This window comes from Phascolarctos cinereus, unplaced genomic scaffold (genome assembly GCF_003287225.1).
Source record: "Phascolarctos cinereus isolate Bilbo 61053 unplaced genomic scaffold, phaCin_HiC Scaffold_5;HRSCAF=322, whole genome shotgun sequence".
Taxonomy (NCBI): domain Eukaryota; kingdom Metazoa; phylum Chordata; class Mammalia; order Diprotodontia; family Phascolarctidae; genus Phascolarctos; species Phascolarctos cinereus.
Genome location: NW_027555958.1, coordinates 137428575 through 137445733, shown reverse-complemented (window position 1 = coordinate 137445733; position 17159 = coordinate 137428575). Strand labels below are relative to the sequence as shown.

The window sequence follows — 17159 nt, the reverse complement described above, 5'->3', positions numbered from 1 at the left end:
TTTATCACCTCAGAAAAAAAAAAGACCTGCCATATTATTACAGGGGAGCCTGACTAGTACAGCTAAAGTGCTGAACTAAAAACCAGGAAGACCTAAGTTCAAAGCCCACCTCTGAAACTGATTAGCTGTATGATTCAGGAAAAAGTCAATGACTTCACCTCTCTAACCTTCAGTATCTCATAGAGTGATGGTGAGGATAAAATTAGAGAAATGAATGTAAAGCTGTAAAGTGAAATGTCTACTCTTATTACAAGTTTAACTAATCTGCTAGCATCAATTATCATAAAAATGATTTGACAAACTCATTGCATGTGACAGAACACAATTAATCTTCTATTTAGCTTAAAGTCTGTCCAGGATCAAATATCATCCAAGTAGTTGTATTACCTAAGGAAAAACAGAACCTGAGTCTTGCTTGATTTTTTTTCTTGCGTATGGCAAAATTAAAAACCCAGAATCTAATCAAATAAAATTATTCCTTTCTGACCTCTCACAGGAATATCATCTAGTTATCTGTACTGAGACTTGAAATGAGGAAACACATAAACAGACTGAGAGGTAAATAATCATTAACCTGGATGAAAAATTCTCATTAGCCAAGCAAAAAAAATTTTAAACAAATCTTAAGACTAAAACTAACCACTGCTTAAAAGATAACTAAGGGTTCTAATTAGAGCAGCTGCAGTGTAACTAATGGAATCACTAACATGGCCAAAAATCCCCAGAGGTATATAAACAACTACTTTTTTGAGGTAAGCAAGAATCTGAAGGGTTTAAAAAAATATTAAGGAACCTTAAGGTCAGATTTTAAGATTTACTAAAAAGTTTTCATTCCATTTATAAGATCCAGCTTAATAGAAAAATCCCAGACTTCCACTGAAACTCAGTTATCCTAATCTTTCAGTAAAGGAATAAAATCCTTCAATCACTGAACCAACAGGAACAAAATACTGCACTTTCTCGGGATAGTCATTCCAGACCTCTGTGCTGATTAGACTCAAAAATGAGATTCTTCAACTCTCTCACAAGGTGTCCCAAAAAATCTTAATGCAGTTTTAAATTATTAAAGCTCCCCCTACAGCCCTGTAAAGGATTAACTGTTCAGGTCTGATACTATTGAAATATCTATTAGATATTAGCGGGTATGTGGGGGGTGGGGTAGGGGGATGTGCAGGGGGAAGAAGTGTATAACGAAGTGTTAGGGAAGAAATGAATATGAGAGTTAAGAGGAAAAGGAGAAAGGCCTTTTTTTTTCCCCAACTGGGGCCCACCCACTCTTTACAGGAGCCTTGTCAAGGGGAGATAGGAAAAAGTGTAACTGAACAGAAGGAAGTAGCGGCAAGTTTCGTTCAGACAGCGCTTCAAATGGCCCTTTAAACTTTCTACTGATCTGCCGGTCCGTGCGCTTAAAATACCAAACGAAGCTTTACTTGTGAAAATTTTCATCCGTTTCCTCCAGGTGCAAGAGGATCTCCTCCGCGCACTCAAGGGAGGGAGCGCCCGTGATTTTTTCCTTCACGCTCTGCAGTAACTGCCTGAGCATGGACTGCAGCCGAGCCTCGTCCTCGCTGGAGAAATTGGCCATCTGTGGGGAAAACACCAGAGAGCCCCATGATTGAAAAGCCCCTGAACCAGGGCACCGAGCGTGTTCCACCCCTCCTCCCGCCCCCTCCGCCAGGGGGCGGGGCCGAGGCCCAGCCACAGACAAGGCCCCACAGTAGGGGCGGGGCCCGCCAGCGCGCATCAAAAATCAAACCGCCTTACTTTAGGAAGAGAGGGACGCGACAGTCCCTGCCTACGACAGCGGACCCAGAATCCAAGAAGGACGAGGACGACGCATCCCCCTCCGCCTCCGCCTCTCCCAACGACCCAGGACGGCGGTCGCTGACCCACAGCACGGGTACGTGAAAAGGAGCAGGTTGGCACCTATGAGGGACGACTGCGTTAGCGTGATGACGTAAAACGTTGACGGGAAAATAATCTCCGCCCCCATCTCCTTCTTCAGATAGGACATCTGGAGAGCAGAAGGGAGGGTGAAGGAGGCGGGGCTCTGTGGAGGCGAGGCTCCTTGGGGGCGGGGCTCTGTGGAGGCTGGAATCCAAAGGAAAAGAGGGAATACAATGGGTGAGAGGGAATGCAGTCCGTAGGAGGGGTCGAGGGGCTGGAAGGGACTCAGGTGAGAGGCAGGGGCAGGACAGGTGTAACTTGATTATGGTTCTTGGGAAAGGAAAAGAGAAATTAGGAGAATGGGGAACATTTTGGGTTACTAACATTTTTTTGTGTGTTATAGACCCCTTGGGCTTCTGGTGAATCCCATGAACCCTTTTATAGAATTTGTTCGCATGTTTTTCAGTACTATCTAGCTCTTCCTGTCCCCATTTGGGATTTTCTTGGTAAAGATACTGGAGTGATTTGCCATTTCCTTCTCCAGCTCATTTGACATATGAAGAAACTGAGGCAAACCATGTTAAGTGACTTGCCTCGGGTCACACAGCTAGCGTCTGAAGCCAGATTTGAACTCAGGGAAATGATTCTTCCTGATTCCGGCCCAGCACTCTATCCACTGCACCACTTAGCTGCCTCATTCTCAGGATAATGTTTTTAAATGCATAAAATAAAATACATGGGATTCTAAGGGGAACCTATTATGATTATTAAATACTTTTATTTGTGTATATGGATATGTTTTTTAAGCTCATGGATTCCAAATTAACAACTCCTCATTAAAAGGAAGGTCTGTGATTTGGAAGGGAGGAAGCTGCTAAAAGGTAAAGGATCACTTAATCTAAATTTGAAACTGAAAGTGGTGCTTGAGAAAGCTGTGAATGCAGAATGAATGACAGTGACAGAGTTGCATTAAGATTATGTACTTCCCTTCAAGAAACCAGAAGTATCAAAGAACAAAGTTGGTATTTAAACTCACTGTTACATATAGGGTTCATATTTAAGTAACTTAAGAGCCTTACCACAGGCCATCTCCTTCCTTCTGGCCATAAAGATCTAACTGGTTTCTTTTTTTAAAAAATAAATTTGTTATTTGTTTATTTTTAACATTCCTTTGTAAAAAAAATAAATGCAGAATTCTCTACTTCCCTCCAGTCCCTTCTCTGCCATTGAGAAGGCAAGCAATATAATATCAATTATACAAGTGAAATGTAAAACACATTTTCACATTAGTTATGTTGCAAAAAAAGTGAAAAATTATACTTCAGTCTATACTCAGAGTTTATCAGTTCCCTCTCTGCAGGTGGATAGTATTTTTATCCTGTGTTCTTAGAATTGTCTTGGATCATTGTCCTATTCAGAGTAACTAAGTCTTTCACAATTGATCATTGTTACAATATTGCTGTTACTATATATAATGTGCTTCTGGTTCTGCTTACTTCCCTTTGCATCAGTTCATATGTTTTCCCAGGTTTTTCTGAAATCGTCCTGATCATTACTTCTTCTATATAGCACAGCAGTATTATGTCACAATCATAAAACACAACTTGTTCGACCATTCAGTAATTGATGGTTATACCATCAATTTCCAATTCTTTACCACCACAAAAAGAGCCACTTTTTTGTACCTATAGGACCTTTTGCTTTTTCTTTGATCTCTTTGGGTAACTGGTTTCTAACTTAAATGTCTGAATGGGAAGCCAGAATGGGAAACAGCATTTTAATGAGTCAAAGGTGGAGCACATTCTCTGAAGTATCAAAGGATGTATATTATGGTGTTTCCTGTGATGCAATAATTTTTTTTTTAAATGTATTAAGCATTTTCTAAATGTTAGGTATCCTGGGATACCTGGTGATACAAATTCCAGCAAGCAAGGCAGTCTACACCTTCAGGAAGAGAACTTCACCTCCAGAGTGGATTTTGTGTTAAATGTCAGCAACGGGGAAGGACATGTAAGACCTCCATTTCTTCAATCTTAAAAATGAAGAGGTTGGACTAGATGATTTTTCTTTCCAGTTGTAAATCTATAGACTAATGGCTTTCAACACGATTGAACTTTATAATTCTGGGATTCCATTTTAGAATAACATTAGGGGATGCAACATGGTGCAAAAATCTGAATGGTATAAAATGGAAAGCAACTCAAAAGGAATAATACCTCCCATTGTACTTCTTGACAGTTTGCTTATAATGTATCTGTTCCCTAGCCATTATCCTTATCCTCATCTCCTTTCCATCTGAACCCTGAATTCCACCCTTGGTTTCCCAAGCCTGAAGAGGGGAACTTTTGCCTTATCTTCCCTGACCCATAGCTCCGCACAAATTCCCTCAATCTCTCAGTCTCTGCCTCCCTCTTCCTTCCCACCATCTTCCAGCACCAGGCCCCACATTTTTGTTTCCCTTCATTTAGCATGTAAGCTTCTGATAGGCAGAGACTGTGTTTGTACCTCAAGGTATTGCAGAATACCTAATACAAAGTAAGTACTTAAAATTTTTATCTGCCATTCAGTATAACTCTACTTAAATACACTTCTGTAAGCAAATGAATTCCATATTCATCCCTGAGTAGATTCTATGCTTAAAAAATCTACCTTGGGACATTTTGAGGGTCTTGATTTTAGTGAGCCAAAATCTTGAGATTCTTATGTGAAGACAGTATGCCCCTGCCAAAAATAGAATCAGTCAATTAATCAATAACCCTTTATTAAGTATCTGGTACTTACTAAGCAATATATTAGGCTCTGGGAATACAAACACAGAAATCAGAGTCCCTGCTCTCAAGGGGGAGATGATATACATACATACATACATACATACATACATACATACATACATACATACATATATATGTACATGTATATATATACATATAAGTTTATAATATATGCAAAATGAATACAAGGTAATTGGTGAGGGCAAATGATTATGAAAGCCTCAAATAAAAGGTAGCATTTAATCTGGGCTTTCAAAAAGAAACTAGAGATTATAAGAGATGGAAGTGAGAGGAAGGAGTGATTCTAGACATGGCAGTCAGCTTGTACAAAGGCATGGAGACAGGAGATGAAATATCCTGTCATTCTGTTGACAATATATCTCCCTCAAAATACAGTATTCTAAGATTATTCCTTGACATCCCTTACCTAAAAGATATTTGCTAAATATGTGGGGTTATTGAAAATACAATTTTGACAAACAATAGCAATCATTGTTCACAGAATTAAATTTCACACTGGGGATTGAACACCAAACACATCATAACCAGTGGAATTGACTATATCTTAAAGCAAAGGTGTTAAATACACAGCCTACTGCAACATGAGGCCTACTGCCCAACCAAGTTAAAATGCAATTAGGAAATGTTTAATAGAATAAATAGAAATAAAATTAAAATAGATAATTTTAATTTGTGATTTCCTGAGTCAATATTTCCCTTGAAAGGATCTCTTTCTATTTCAATTTGACATCATTGTCTTAAAGGACCAGAAATCCCTGATTAACAATGTAGAGGTCTTCTTAGAATGAGGAGGTTCTGTGTACTTAAAGCAAAAATCACAATCAATATAAAAAAAAACCCAAGAATAAAGATGAAAAGAAAACACTGGCTGAAATCATAACTACTACATAAATCCAATTTGACCTGTGCAAACAAGGTATGACACTTAAAAAATAGGGAATTGATAAAGGAAAAGACATAAATATAAGCTACCATTTTCTTCAGAAGTTAGAAATTGCCACAACATAGAAGAAACACCAAAGGGCCCAGAAACTATTTCAAATAACTAATCTTGTAAAGTAGATAGACATAGACCAAAATCCCAAAATCTAAGAGGTGGAAGATACCATAGAGATCATCCACTCCAACCTCTCTCCTACCAAAAAAGACCTCCGGCATGGCCAAAGTGATCATTAATCCTGCCTAAAGGCCATCATTAAGGAGAAAAGACCTCTAAATTCCCATTCCAAATTTGGATATCTCTATTTATTTGGAAGTGATTCACAGGATTTAGAGCTAGGAGAGATGTTGGAGGTAGGTCATCTAGTTTTACAGGAAAAAAACTGAGGTCCATAGAAGTGATTTGTCCAAGGTCACACAGGTAATAAATGGCAGAGCTTACTCTTGAACTAAACCCTCCAAGTCCAAATTCAGTGCTCTTCACTTCATCATATTACTTTTGCCTACATGTACATGAAACTGTAGTATGTTACTAATCATGACTTGTAAACAAGAAGTGGCATAAGAGATATTATCAATACAAGTATGACAAGGAAATAAGGTGGGCCAGTCATGCAATAAGAATAATAGACTGCTCAAGTGATGAGGTATTCATGAAATACTATAAGACCAAGAAGAAGGTCTGTAGCATATTGGGTAAATATTCTATGAAGGTCTTATGGAAGTTGATAGACAAAAGTCACCCAGGATGTGGGGGTACATTTGAGTTGTGACTTGAACCACTGGAGGAAGCAACATCTATGAAATCACAGATCCATCAAAACATTAATCAAAGGCTGCCTCCAGATCATTCTCTCTGGATACCTTTGCCCACTTCTCATTTAGCTATTTTACCCCACACTATTTTTCAGCCCTTCTTATGGAATCTTTCTGATATCGGACTGCTTGACTGCCTGGTGTACGAAAATAGTGACTTAGTCAATTCTAGATTACCTGAAAAGAACATTGGGACTGGAAGTTACAAGACACATGTTCTAGTCCCTCCTTTGCAACTAACTCACTGTATGCCCTTTGCCAAGTTACTTTACTGCCCTCCAGGCCCAAGTTTCCTCACCCATAAAACAAAGAAAGTTGAATAGATTATATAAATGGTCCTTTCTGTTTCATCTGCCTCTCTACAACTTCTCCTTCCTTCTTCTATGAAATCCCAGGTTTATTTTCTGATGCCGAGCAGAAATCTAATCCTTCCACTGGACAGCCCTTCAAATTCTTGTAGACAGCTCTCATATTATCTTTAAGTCTTATTTTCTCCTGTCTAAACACAGTCAGTTCTTTTATAAGACATGGTTTCCCAACCTTTCATCATCCTATTTAAACACTCACCCCCACCCTGTATATATTTGAGCATTCCTATGTATTTCCTAAATGTTATTGCCTTGTTAGAGCAGAGTATAATGAAATTACTACCTCCTTCATTTTGGACACTATTCCTTTCTCCATGCTAGGATAGCAATATTTGGGGTTTGGGGGGCAGGAGAGGAGGCTGGAGTCATATCTGCCTTCATATTGAATGAATAATGAACTAAAGCTCCCAGAACTTCTGTTCTTTATTTGATTCGTGAAATTTATTTTTTTTAACCCAAGCATAAAGCATTCTATTTACCCATATAAGATTTCATCTTTTTTGATTCATCGCAACATTCTAGTGTGAAAGGTATTTTTGGAGCCTGATGTTTCAACCAGCATATTAGGAATCCCTTCTAGCTTTGTGTCATATACAAGTTTAATAAACATGGTATCCATGACTTCTTTAAAATCATTGATAAAAAATTCAATTATTCTCCAAAAGAAGACATTGAGGAGATAAAAAATTGAAAAATATCTATAAAACTTTTAATAACAGTATTTTCATCACCAATTACAATAGAGCTACCACATTTATGCTCTAATCACATACTCCCTGATGTACTGCATGAGAAAGTAAATATGGTACCAAATTTAAAAAAATATGAGATTAGTCACTTAACTATTTTGGGTATTCACAAGAATTATTAGCATCTTGGAAAAAGGCTTCAATCAGCTTTATCAGGTTCTTCACTTCATTGTCTTCAGCTATGCTCTGTAAAGAAGTGATAGAGTAGCATCATGCTGTAAGAGGAAGAGCCATAAAGCCTCCTTCCCCTCTGAGGACATATGGCCCCGTTGAAATGGGTCTGGGTTCATTCTAAATTCAAGGAGTAAAGTCTCTGATTTGGGAACACCAACCTCAGAAATTCAAAAGTTGGATTCCAGGCAAGGTCCTGAAGATATCTAGGGGGAGCAAATTATAATCTTCAGTAGTTACTCATGGGACCCCAGTCCAGTAGAGGACTCATCAGGGAACAATGCTATTCCTGTAGAGCCACTGCTATGTAGGAATTGAAATAAGTCTTGAGCCTAATTCAGACCTTAACCATACCTCCACAAGACTGGTTGTGTAGGGGTGGATTATGTCCCCGTGGTGTTGAGGAAAATGTTTATTTGTTTGTTCTTGCTGTATCTTCAAAGTAAAAATCAGTTTCTAAAAGCCAATTAATGTCAAATGGTTAAATGTAATTGAGGTGATAGTCACTGGGTAAGGAAACTTGGGCCTGGGGAGGGTAGGTAAAGTAACTTGGCAAAGGGCATACACTAAAAGTGGGAGGAACATAGTCAGTAGGACTTGAGCTGACGGCAGAAAAAAAGAAACATTCCCAAGTCTTTCAGGGTACCTGAAAACCCTGAAGGAAGGTGTAGTAGGCTGTAAAAAGCTGGGGCCAGAGCATCCATATTATATGTTTTTATCATATTGTGTTTGTTTTTTAAGTCCCAGGCCTGGGGTTGAGGCTATTTAAATTTGCAATCTTTAGCAAACTAAAGGATTGATGGTAGTTTCAGGAAGAACATTGCTGTTAAGTAAACTTTTAGAGGACTCTACTTTCCTCCATAGCTGTATAAACTTTTGAATACTGCCAAAGGGTTAACTTCAAAAGCTGATGCCTAACCCTGCCAGAAGGAACAAAAAGCCCAACTCCAGACTATTAAGCTCTTAAAGAAGCTCCATGTGTGAGGAAAGTGATAAATAGATGAAAAAATCATTCGTTAAGACTTAATATGTTCTCAGCTTTGTGCTAGGTACTCTGGATACAAACAGAAGGGCAAGCAGTCCTTGCTCTTAAGGATGTCACGTTCTAATGGAGTGACAATATCTCTGGTGGGAGAACCAGAAATGATAGCTTGAGGAGTCTCATTTTTTTTTTCCTTTAGAAATTACCTTAGGGTGACTTGCTTCATTTCTCCCGTTCTTATTGATGTTTTTGTTTCATTTTTAGGAATCTTTCTTATTAATTTGAAATCATAAAGAGACAGCTGAACCTATGATATCCCATACTTTAACAACTTCCCAGGGTTCAGGCTGCATATGATTTTAAAAATTATTTTCTTATTTTTATTTTTTTCCTTTGGTGCCAATTATCTTAGATAAAATTAATACATTTTATTAAGCATAACAGCTATTTCTCCCAAATCACCCAAACAAATCCCACTCTGAAGTACATTTCCCAAAAACAGTTAAGCAAAACTATAATAGCATGGTTGTGACTGATATATGTTGCTTTCCACTTTTGCAGAGTAGTCATTGTTAAGTGAAAGGAAGTATATGTACTCTGATTTTGTTACTATAGTGACAATGTATCTCTTGTAAATACAACTGATGAGGCTAATTGTTGCTGCCTCTCAGCATTGATTTGTATTTACATTGCTGTTCTCATTGCATATATTTTTCTTTGGGCCACTTTCTTCATTCTGCATCACTTCATAAAGTCTTCCCACTTTTCTCTGAAATTTTCATATCTGTCATTCTTTTTAACACAATAATATTTCATTTTTTTTTTTGGAGGTGAGGCTGGAGGTAGGAAGGCGAATGACCTGTGATTTCACCAGTGTGGGTAACTTTCTGGTGTGGAAACTCCAAATTCGGTCAAGATGACGGAGTAAAAATGTAGTGGCTCTCACTCTCCCCTATTAACCTCTGAAAACCCAGAAAATATCACCCCAGGAAAAAAAACCCTGGAACACCTGAACTAGAAGAAAGGGAGCAGCAGTGCAGCAGCCCAGCAAACGGATCTCCCAGTACCTCAGCAAAAATAAGGGAAGCAGCACTACAAAAGGCCCCAGGTGGATAAGTACACTGCAGCATTCGTCTGAAAGGAGCTGAAGAAAGCCACCTAAAGTCTACCTAAAGTCCAAGCCTTGCTGATTCCAGCCCAACACCAGGTAAGCTGTCAGAACCTCCAGCTGTCAACCAGGAAGAGATCCTGAAGCCCAGGTGGTAGAGCAGGCAAACACCAACACCTGGACCTCCAAGCGCCTCACTGAGGGGGAGGGGGGGAGCCGGGGGAGGGGGGAACCGGTGGAAACCAGCTCAGAAAACCACCAGGTGTCTTGGCACTCTATATCAAAGGAATCTCCCAGTGTATTAGCAGAAACTAGGGAGACAGTACTGCAAGGGGCCCCAGGCAGATAAACATCCTGCATCACCTATCTAAAAGGAGCTGAAGAAAGCTAAAGGAAAGGAAAAGCAAGTAACCTAGAATTGCCTGAAAGTTCCAGCCTTGCTGATTCCAGCCCAACATGAGGTAAGCTGCCAGAACTCTACAGCCTCCAACTGCAAACATAAGAGGCCCCAGCACACAAAGCCAGTGACTAAGACCTAGGCTCCCAACACAAGAAGCTTGGGTCAGTGCCCTCTGTTCCCCAGTGGGAGAGCTCAATCTCTTTAAAGGCCAGGAAATAAAGAAACACCATGAGTAAAAGGAAATGTACCATAGATTCATATTACGAGGAGATTGAAGATCAAGACAGAAATTCTGAAGAGGACAACATTGTCAACAAACCCACATCTGCAACATCAAAAGAGAATATGAACTGGTCTGAAGCCCAAAAAGTCTTCTTAGAAGAGCTCAAGAAGGATTTTAAAAGTCTAATAAGATAGGTAGAAGAATCCTTAAAAAATACAATTGGCCAGTTGGGAAAAAAAAAAGTACACTGAAGAAAACAAGTCCCTAAAAAACACAATTGGCAAACTGGAAAAAAAGTACACTGAAGAAAACAAATCTCTTAAAAATACAATTGGCCAATTGAGGAAGGAAGTACAAAAACTAACAGAAGAAAACAATCTGTTAAAAACTAGAATTGGACAAATGGAAACTAATGACTCTATGAGAGAGCAAGAATCAGTCAAACAGAAACAAAAAAATGAAAAAATGGATGAAAACTTAAAATACCTCATTGGTAAAACAACCGACCTGGAAAATTGATCCAGGAGAGACAATTTAAAAATCATTGGACTACCTGAAAATCATGATGAAAAAAAGGAAACTCCACATTCCCTAAACTTATACAGTCATCCCCTAAACACTGGATACAGATTTTGTTTCCATCATTTTTATAACCAATAATGCTATTAAGGGACTTTCAATAAAATGACTAAACAGCAAGAAGCCAGGGAATTCATCTCCCCACAGCATCCTTAGCCATCTGATGCTGCATAGGTCCTCACCCATCCCATCAGAAAGTCTTCAGACTTTCATTCTTGTAAGCTTCCTATCCCTCCTAGGCTGACTTGAAGAGATGTTTCCTCAACTTTGTGAAGTTCTTTTATTTTCACTTATGTAAGTCATATATTGGTTCTCCCCTTTTCCCCTTTTCCTTTGTGACAGATGATAGTATCATAGATTTAGAAATCAAAACCACTGCCATTTGCAACTCCCTTATTTTACAGGTGAAGAAACTGAGGTAAATATGAGAAGTGACTGACCTAGGGTTACAAAGCTAGTAATTGGGTGAAGACCCCCTCTGTTTGTATCATATATCTATATTATGGGGCTTAGAAGATTACTCTGTATTCAGAAACTGCCACCGTCCATGACATGGTTATATTCCCGGCTCTGTTTCTTACTGCCTTTGTGATCATAAGCAAGTCTGCCTTTGTGATCATAAGCAAGTTGTTTAACTTCTTTGGGTCGGAGCTTTGTCATCTGTTAAGTAACAGAAGTAAACTATTCTTTAAAGTCTATTTTAAATAATACAATCCTAGAAGTCTATGTATGTATATGTATATTATATACATACGTATATGTATATATATATATATATATATATTCTTTATTGATTAAAAATATTGTTAGATTTGACCAATTGTTTGTTCTTAGGCTTATCCTTCTTTCCTCATGACGAAGTTTTCATTGTATATTTTCAGCATTATTCCCTGTCATCCACAAATGATCAATTTAGACACTTCATCATGGACCAGGGTGTTCTTGAGTTCTTGAGGTTTGTGTTAGTGAAACATGATGTCTATTAATCCTGCCAAGCTGGAAAGCCTTGAAGTATAGCAATGGGTTATGAATCCAGCCTTTCTAAATACAGAAATCTTACTAGAAGATTGGCTTCCTGATGATGGATTCTTTTTGGACATAGCCTGGAAGAGCTAAGATCCATATGGATGGAGAGGAGTAACTATTCTTATTAAATCACTTTTGAAATAGTATGTTTTTTTCAATTACATGTAAAGATAATTTTTAATATTTGTTTTTTATAAAATTTTGAGTTCCAAATTATCTCCCTCTCTTGTTCCCCTCCCCTCCCTAAGATGATAAGCAATTTGATATGTTGTAGAAGTATAATCATGCAGAACATATTTCTATATATAAATTTCATATGCACATTCTATATATAAATTTCATATAGAAGGATGTATAAAAAATAAAGTGAAAACAATAAGCTTTGGTCTGTATTCAGACTCCATCAGTTCCTTCTCTGGATGTGGATAGCATTTTCCATCATGAGTCTGAGAATAGCTATGTCAATCATAATTGATCATTGCACAATGTTGCTGTTACTGTGTGTAGTGTTCTGGTTCTGTGCACTTCACTTTGTATCAGTTCATGTAGATGTTTCTAGGTTTTTCTGAAATCTGCTTACTCATCATTTCTTATAGCACAATAATATTCCATTACATTCAAATACCACAATTTATCCAGCCATTTCCCAATTGATGGGCATCCCCTCAATTTCCAATTCTTCACCACCACAAAAAGAACTTCTATAAATATATTTTGTACATGTAGTTCCTTCTGCCTTTTTTATGATCTCTTTGAGATACAGACCTGCTGGATCAGAGGGTATGCAGTTTTATAGTCTTTGGGCTTAATTCTAAATTGCTCTCCAGGATGGTTAGATCAGTTCACAATGCCATCAGCAATGCATTAGTGTTCCAATTTTCCCACATCTTCTCCAACATTTATCATTTTCCCTTTCTATCATATTAGCCAAACTGATAGGCATGAGGTGGTACCTCAAAGTTGTTTTGATTTGCATTTCTCTAATCAATAGTAATTTCGAGCATTTTTTCATATGACTACAGATAGTTTTGATTTCTTTATCTGAAAACTTCCTGTTCATATCCTTTGACCATTTATCAACTGAGGAATGACCCGTACTCTTATAAGTTTGACTCAATTGCCTATATATTTGAGAAATGAGGCTTTTACCAGAGACACTTGTAAAAATGTTTTTAAGCTTTCTACTTTACTTCTAACCTTGGTTGCATTGGTTTTGTTTGTGCAAAAGTCTTTTAATTTAATGTAATCAAAACTATCCATTTTATACCTCATAAGACTCTTTATCTCTTCTTTGGTCAGAATTTCTTCCCTTCTTCATAGATCTGAGAAGTAAACCAGTCCTTACTCTCTTAATTTGCAATCAAATCACTTTTGGAAGTATTGAAGTATAAGTATTCCCAGAGGATTTTTTTGTTCCCTTCCACTGACTTGCTCATGTTCTCACTACTCAATATTCAATTGAATCTGTAATCCAACTGATTTGAATATTGCCTCCAAAGAGGCCAATTGTAACTCATTCATATATGCCTATCCAATGTGACTCTTGTCTGCGTCCTCTCATAAGTTCATCAAAGGGCACCTGCCTTTCTCACTTTCTCCTGAAATCACAAGCATACCAGTGAAATGTTGTGGTTGTCCAACTGTCATCAGCTATTCTTGCCATGTAACTAACTTATCTTTCTTCATAGCATATTTTTTCCCTGATGACATGTATTATTCCTGTTCTTCAAAGTTCTTCATTGGCTATATGTTACAATCTGATCATACACACAACATACTTCTCCATTGACCTCTATATGATATTAATTTTCAATTCTTCAGAGACTTTTTTTTACATCTTGTTACCTTATAGCAATGTTGGTAGAATATTGGTATTAAAAATAAAACGATTGGCCATTGTTTTCTCAAGAAGGCTAAGCTCATTAAAGGAGCTTTTTAACACATTCTCAGAAACATAAGATTGATTATTTTAAAAGTTTTTATTAAATTGTTATTCAGTGTTGCATCTCATTTGGCATTCTCTCAAGGTAGGTAGCATAATGCAGAGAGTACTGGATTTGGATTCATGAAGATATTAAATATTACCTCAAGGAATGCTAGGTTTGTCATATAAATGCTACTAATTACAAATATAATAATATTTGTTTTATTGTATTAGTTTTTCTGTTTTTTTTTATATGATGAGACAAGGTGAACAGTAGAGCAGGTGTCAACTCAGTTGTATAAATTGAGGCAAGCTAATCATCCTCAATTTCCCTTTCTCAAAACTGAGAGGGTTAAATTAGGTTTCCTCTTTAAGTGAAAGCATTCTATGATTTAGAGGATGTTTCAGTTTATTAATTAGATTTCCACACAGCCATCCCCCTGAATCTTGATAGCAAATTAGATATAATTCTCTTATTTAGCATACTAAACCTTTCCTTTGGATATTCTTTTCTCTTTTTGTAACTTATCACCTGCTTTTCAAGTTCAGTTTCTTCAGACTCATTTTCATATCAATATTGGTCTTTGTAATTTGTAAACTGTGATAGTTTTTTTTTCAGTATAAGTTTATCAGTATTACTCTTTAAATATGTCTTAACTGGGGCAGCTAGGTGACACAGTGGATAGAGCACCGGCCCTGGAATCAAAAGGACCTGAGTTCAAATTTGGCCTCAGACACTTGACACTTACTAGCTGTGTGACCGTGGGCAAGTCACTTAACCCCATTGCCTGGGGTAGGGAAAAACAAATAAATATGTTTTAACAAAAAAAAATTTAGCATATCCTTAAACATTTTCATTTTTGAACACTTTTCCCATTTATATAGATTAAAATTTAGAGACTGGAACAAATTCACTAAGCATCAGGGGAATAAAAAAAAGTAAGAGGTGCAATCATGCTACCAGAGAAAGAAAAAAATCAATATAAAAAGATAAACAAGAAAATTACATTAAGCTTAAAGACTACAAACCAATATCTATGCTGTACCTATATGTTCCAAATTCCTTAGTATGTAAATTTGTAACTAAATTAAAAGATGTAGACAAAAATACAATAATAGTAGGTGACCTAATCTCTCTCCCTCTCTTTCTGAATTTGACAAATCAGAAAGATAAAAAAAGAATATATTGACTTGAACATACTGTTGGAGAAATAAGGCTTAAAAGACTGTGGCATCTTTTGGATGGGGCCACTGAAGAATATACATATTTATTAGCAACATATGGCACTTCTACAAAACTTGACAATGAATTTTGGAATGGAGAAATTGCAAATAAATGTAAAAAGACAGAAATACTAAACACATCCTTTATAACATACAATAAGATACAAATAGTAATCAGTTCAGAGAGCACCAAAGGAGACAAACCTAAGAAACAATAAAATACCAAATAATGAATGGATCAAAGACCAAATCATACAACTATTTAATAATTTTGTGAAAGACATTTCTAGAATGCTGCTAAAGCAGTCCTCAGGGAAAAAATTGTATCCCTACAAAAATGCAAACAATAAAGAAACAGGGAGAATTAATTAGTTGAATATACATTTTAAATTACAAAGCCAATAAATAAACAAACCCTAAGTAAGTACAAAATATAGAAAATTATAGGAGAAATACATTGGAAAACAAAAATACTACAGATAATAAATAACATTCTTTAAAAACAAAAAGACTAACACAGTTGATGTATTTTAGTTAACCTGATTCAAAAGTAGAGGGGAAAAAATCAAATCAACAAAAATAAAAATGAACAAGATGAAATCAAAAGAAAAAAAGCAGAAGAAATAAAATTATTTATCAGAACTTACTACGTAAGTTTATACTGAAAGTATAAACAAAATAGAGAATTACTTTAAAGACATAAATTATCTGGACTAGCAAAGTAGCAAATACAGATCTCAAAAATCCAATCTCAGACAATAAAATTGAACTAGTTGTAAAGGAATCAACAGCAGAAGGGGGAGGGGGAGAGAAATGTGGTCTTACTGGGTTTATAGAAGAATTCTATTAATAGTTTAAAGAACAATTAATACCTATTCTCAAAATTATTCTCAAAAATTGAGGGGAAAAAGCACCATACTAAGCTCTTTCTATGTGACAAATAATGTCTTAATAGCTAAAGCAAGAAATTATAAACTATATATATAACTATATATATAAAACTATATATGGATGACTGTTGAATCAATATTTTAAATATTTAAAACGTATTTTAAATATTTTTGCCAGTATAGTCTGGCAAAAAGGTCACAGCAATTTATTCGAAAATTACTTATAACCAGTATATATGTATGTATATGCATGCACACACAAACACATACATACATGCACACACCAGAAATGCAAGGTTGATTAAAGATTAAGAAAACGATTAACATAATTAATCATATAAAATAATCCCAAACTGCATGTTCATCTCAATAAATGCACAAAAGCCTCTAAGAAAGTATACTCACTTATGGCCAAAACCTTACAAAGTGTACACATAGGAATTTTTTTAACATGATAAAGAAAAGCTATCTAAAAGTAAAAGCAAGCATTAAATACAAAAGGGATACACTAGAAGGTTTCCCCCCCAAAAAAAAAATACAGCAGCAAAACAATGACACCCATTTTCCTCTGCTGTTATATGATATAGCTCTAGAAATGCTAACTATGTCAATCAGATAACAGAAATTATTTGAAAGCATAAAGAGAGGTTAAAAAAGGAGATAAAATTATTTTTATTTGCTGATGACAATAGTTTAAAAAATCCTAGGGAATCAACAAAGAAACTAATTGAAATAATTAACAGCTTCAGCAGAGTTGCAAGTTACAAAATGAATTTATAAAACCAGCCTCATTTGCATATAATAATAAGATCCAGGAGGCACTAGTAGAAAGAATTCTTCCTACTATTCAATATATCATTATTTGGAAGTCATTCTACCAAAAAACATTCAATTCTTGTATAGAATCAATTATAAAATTTTAATTAAAGAAATAAAAAACTTAAATAGTTTGAGGCATATTCAGTGTTCATGGCTGGGCTTTTGTTCAGTAGTTTTAGTCATGTCCAACTCTTCATGACCCTCTTTGGGGTTTTCTTGGCAAAGATCCCAGAGTGGTTTGTCATTTCCTTCTCCAGCTCAT

At 36.4% G+C, this 17159-nt stretch overlaps 2 protein-coding genes across 5 annotated transcripts in view; one reads left to right on the top strand and one right to left on the bottom strand.

The window, feature by feature from the left end:
• Positions 1-1849, bottom strand: part of TBC1D32 (TBC1 domain family member 32) — a 237185-nt gene extending 235336 nt beyond the window's left edge. For 3 of the 4 annotated variants that reach the window (XR_013486958.1, XM_020986958.2, XM_078155175.1), the window contains exons 1-2: positions 1765-1849; positions 1431-1585 (exon numbers count right to left, since the gene is read on the bottom strand). Coding sequence is in view for 2 of the 4 variants with exons in the window: in XM_020986958.2 (XP_020842617.1) it covers positions 1431-1585 (155 nt within the window). In the remaining 2 variants the exon portion in view is untranslated. Of the gene's footprint in view, positions 1-1430; positions 1586-1764 lie in introns of those variants that run through there. The other variant, XM_078155176.1, reaches the window with a different exon arrangement.
• On the top strand, positions 1579-2633 carry LOC110208811 (uncharacterized). The gene is made up of 2 exons (XM_078155178.1): positions 1579-1900; positions 2432-2633. Exons 1-2 carry the CDS (start codon positions 1612-1614, stop codon positions 2473-2475), a joined length of 333 nt encoding a protein of 110 aa, XP_078011304.1. The 5' UTR covers positions 1579-1611; the 3' UTR covers positions 2476-2633.
• Positions 2634-17159: the final 14526 nt, after the last annotated feature.

Bases quoted from the DNA above. Each gene is read 5' to 3' on its own strand.
- LOC110208811 (XM_078155178.1), top strand. From the start codon at position 1,612: ATGATTGAAAAGCCCCTGAACCAGGGCACCGAGCGTGTTCCACCCCTC. The intron at 1,901-2,431 runs GTACGTGAAAAG...TTCCTTCTCCAG, and splicing joins GTCGCTGACCCACAGCACGG to CTCATTTGACATATGAAGAA.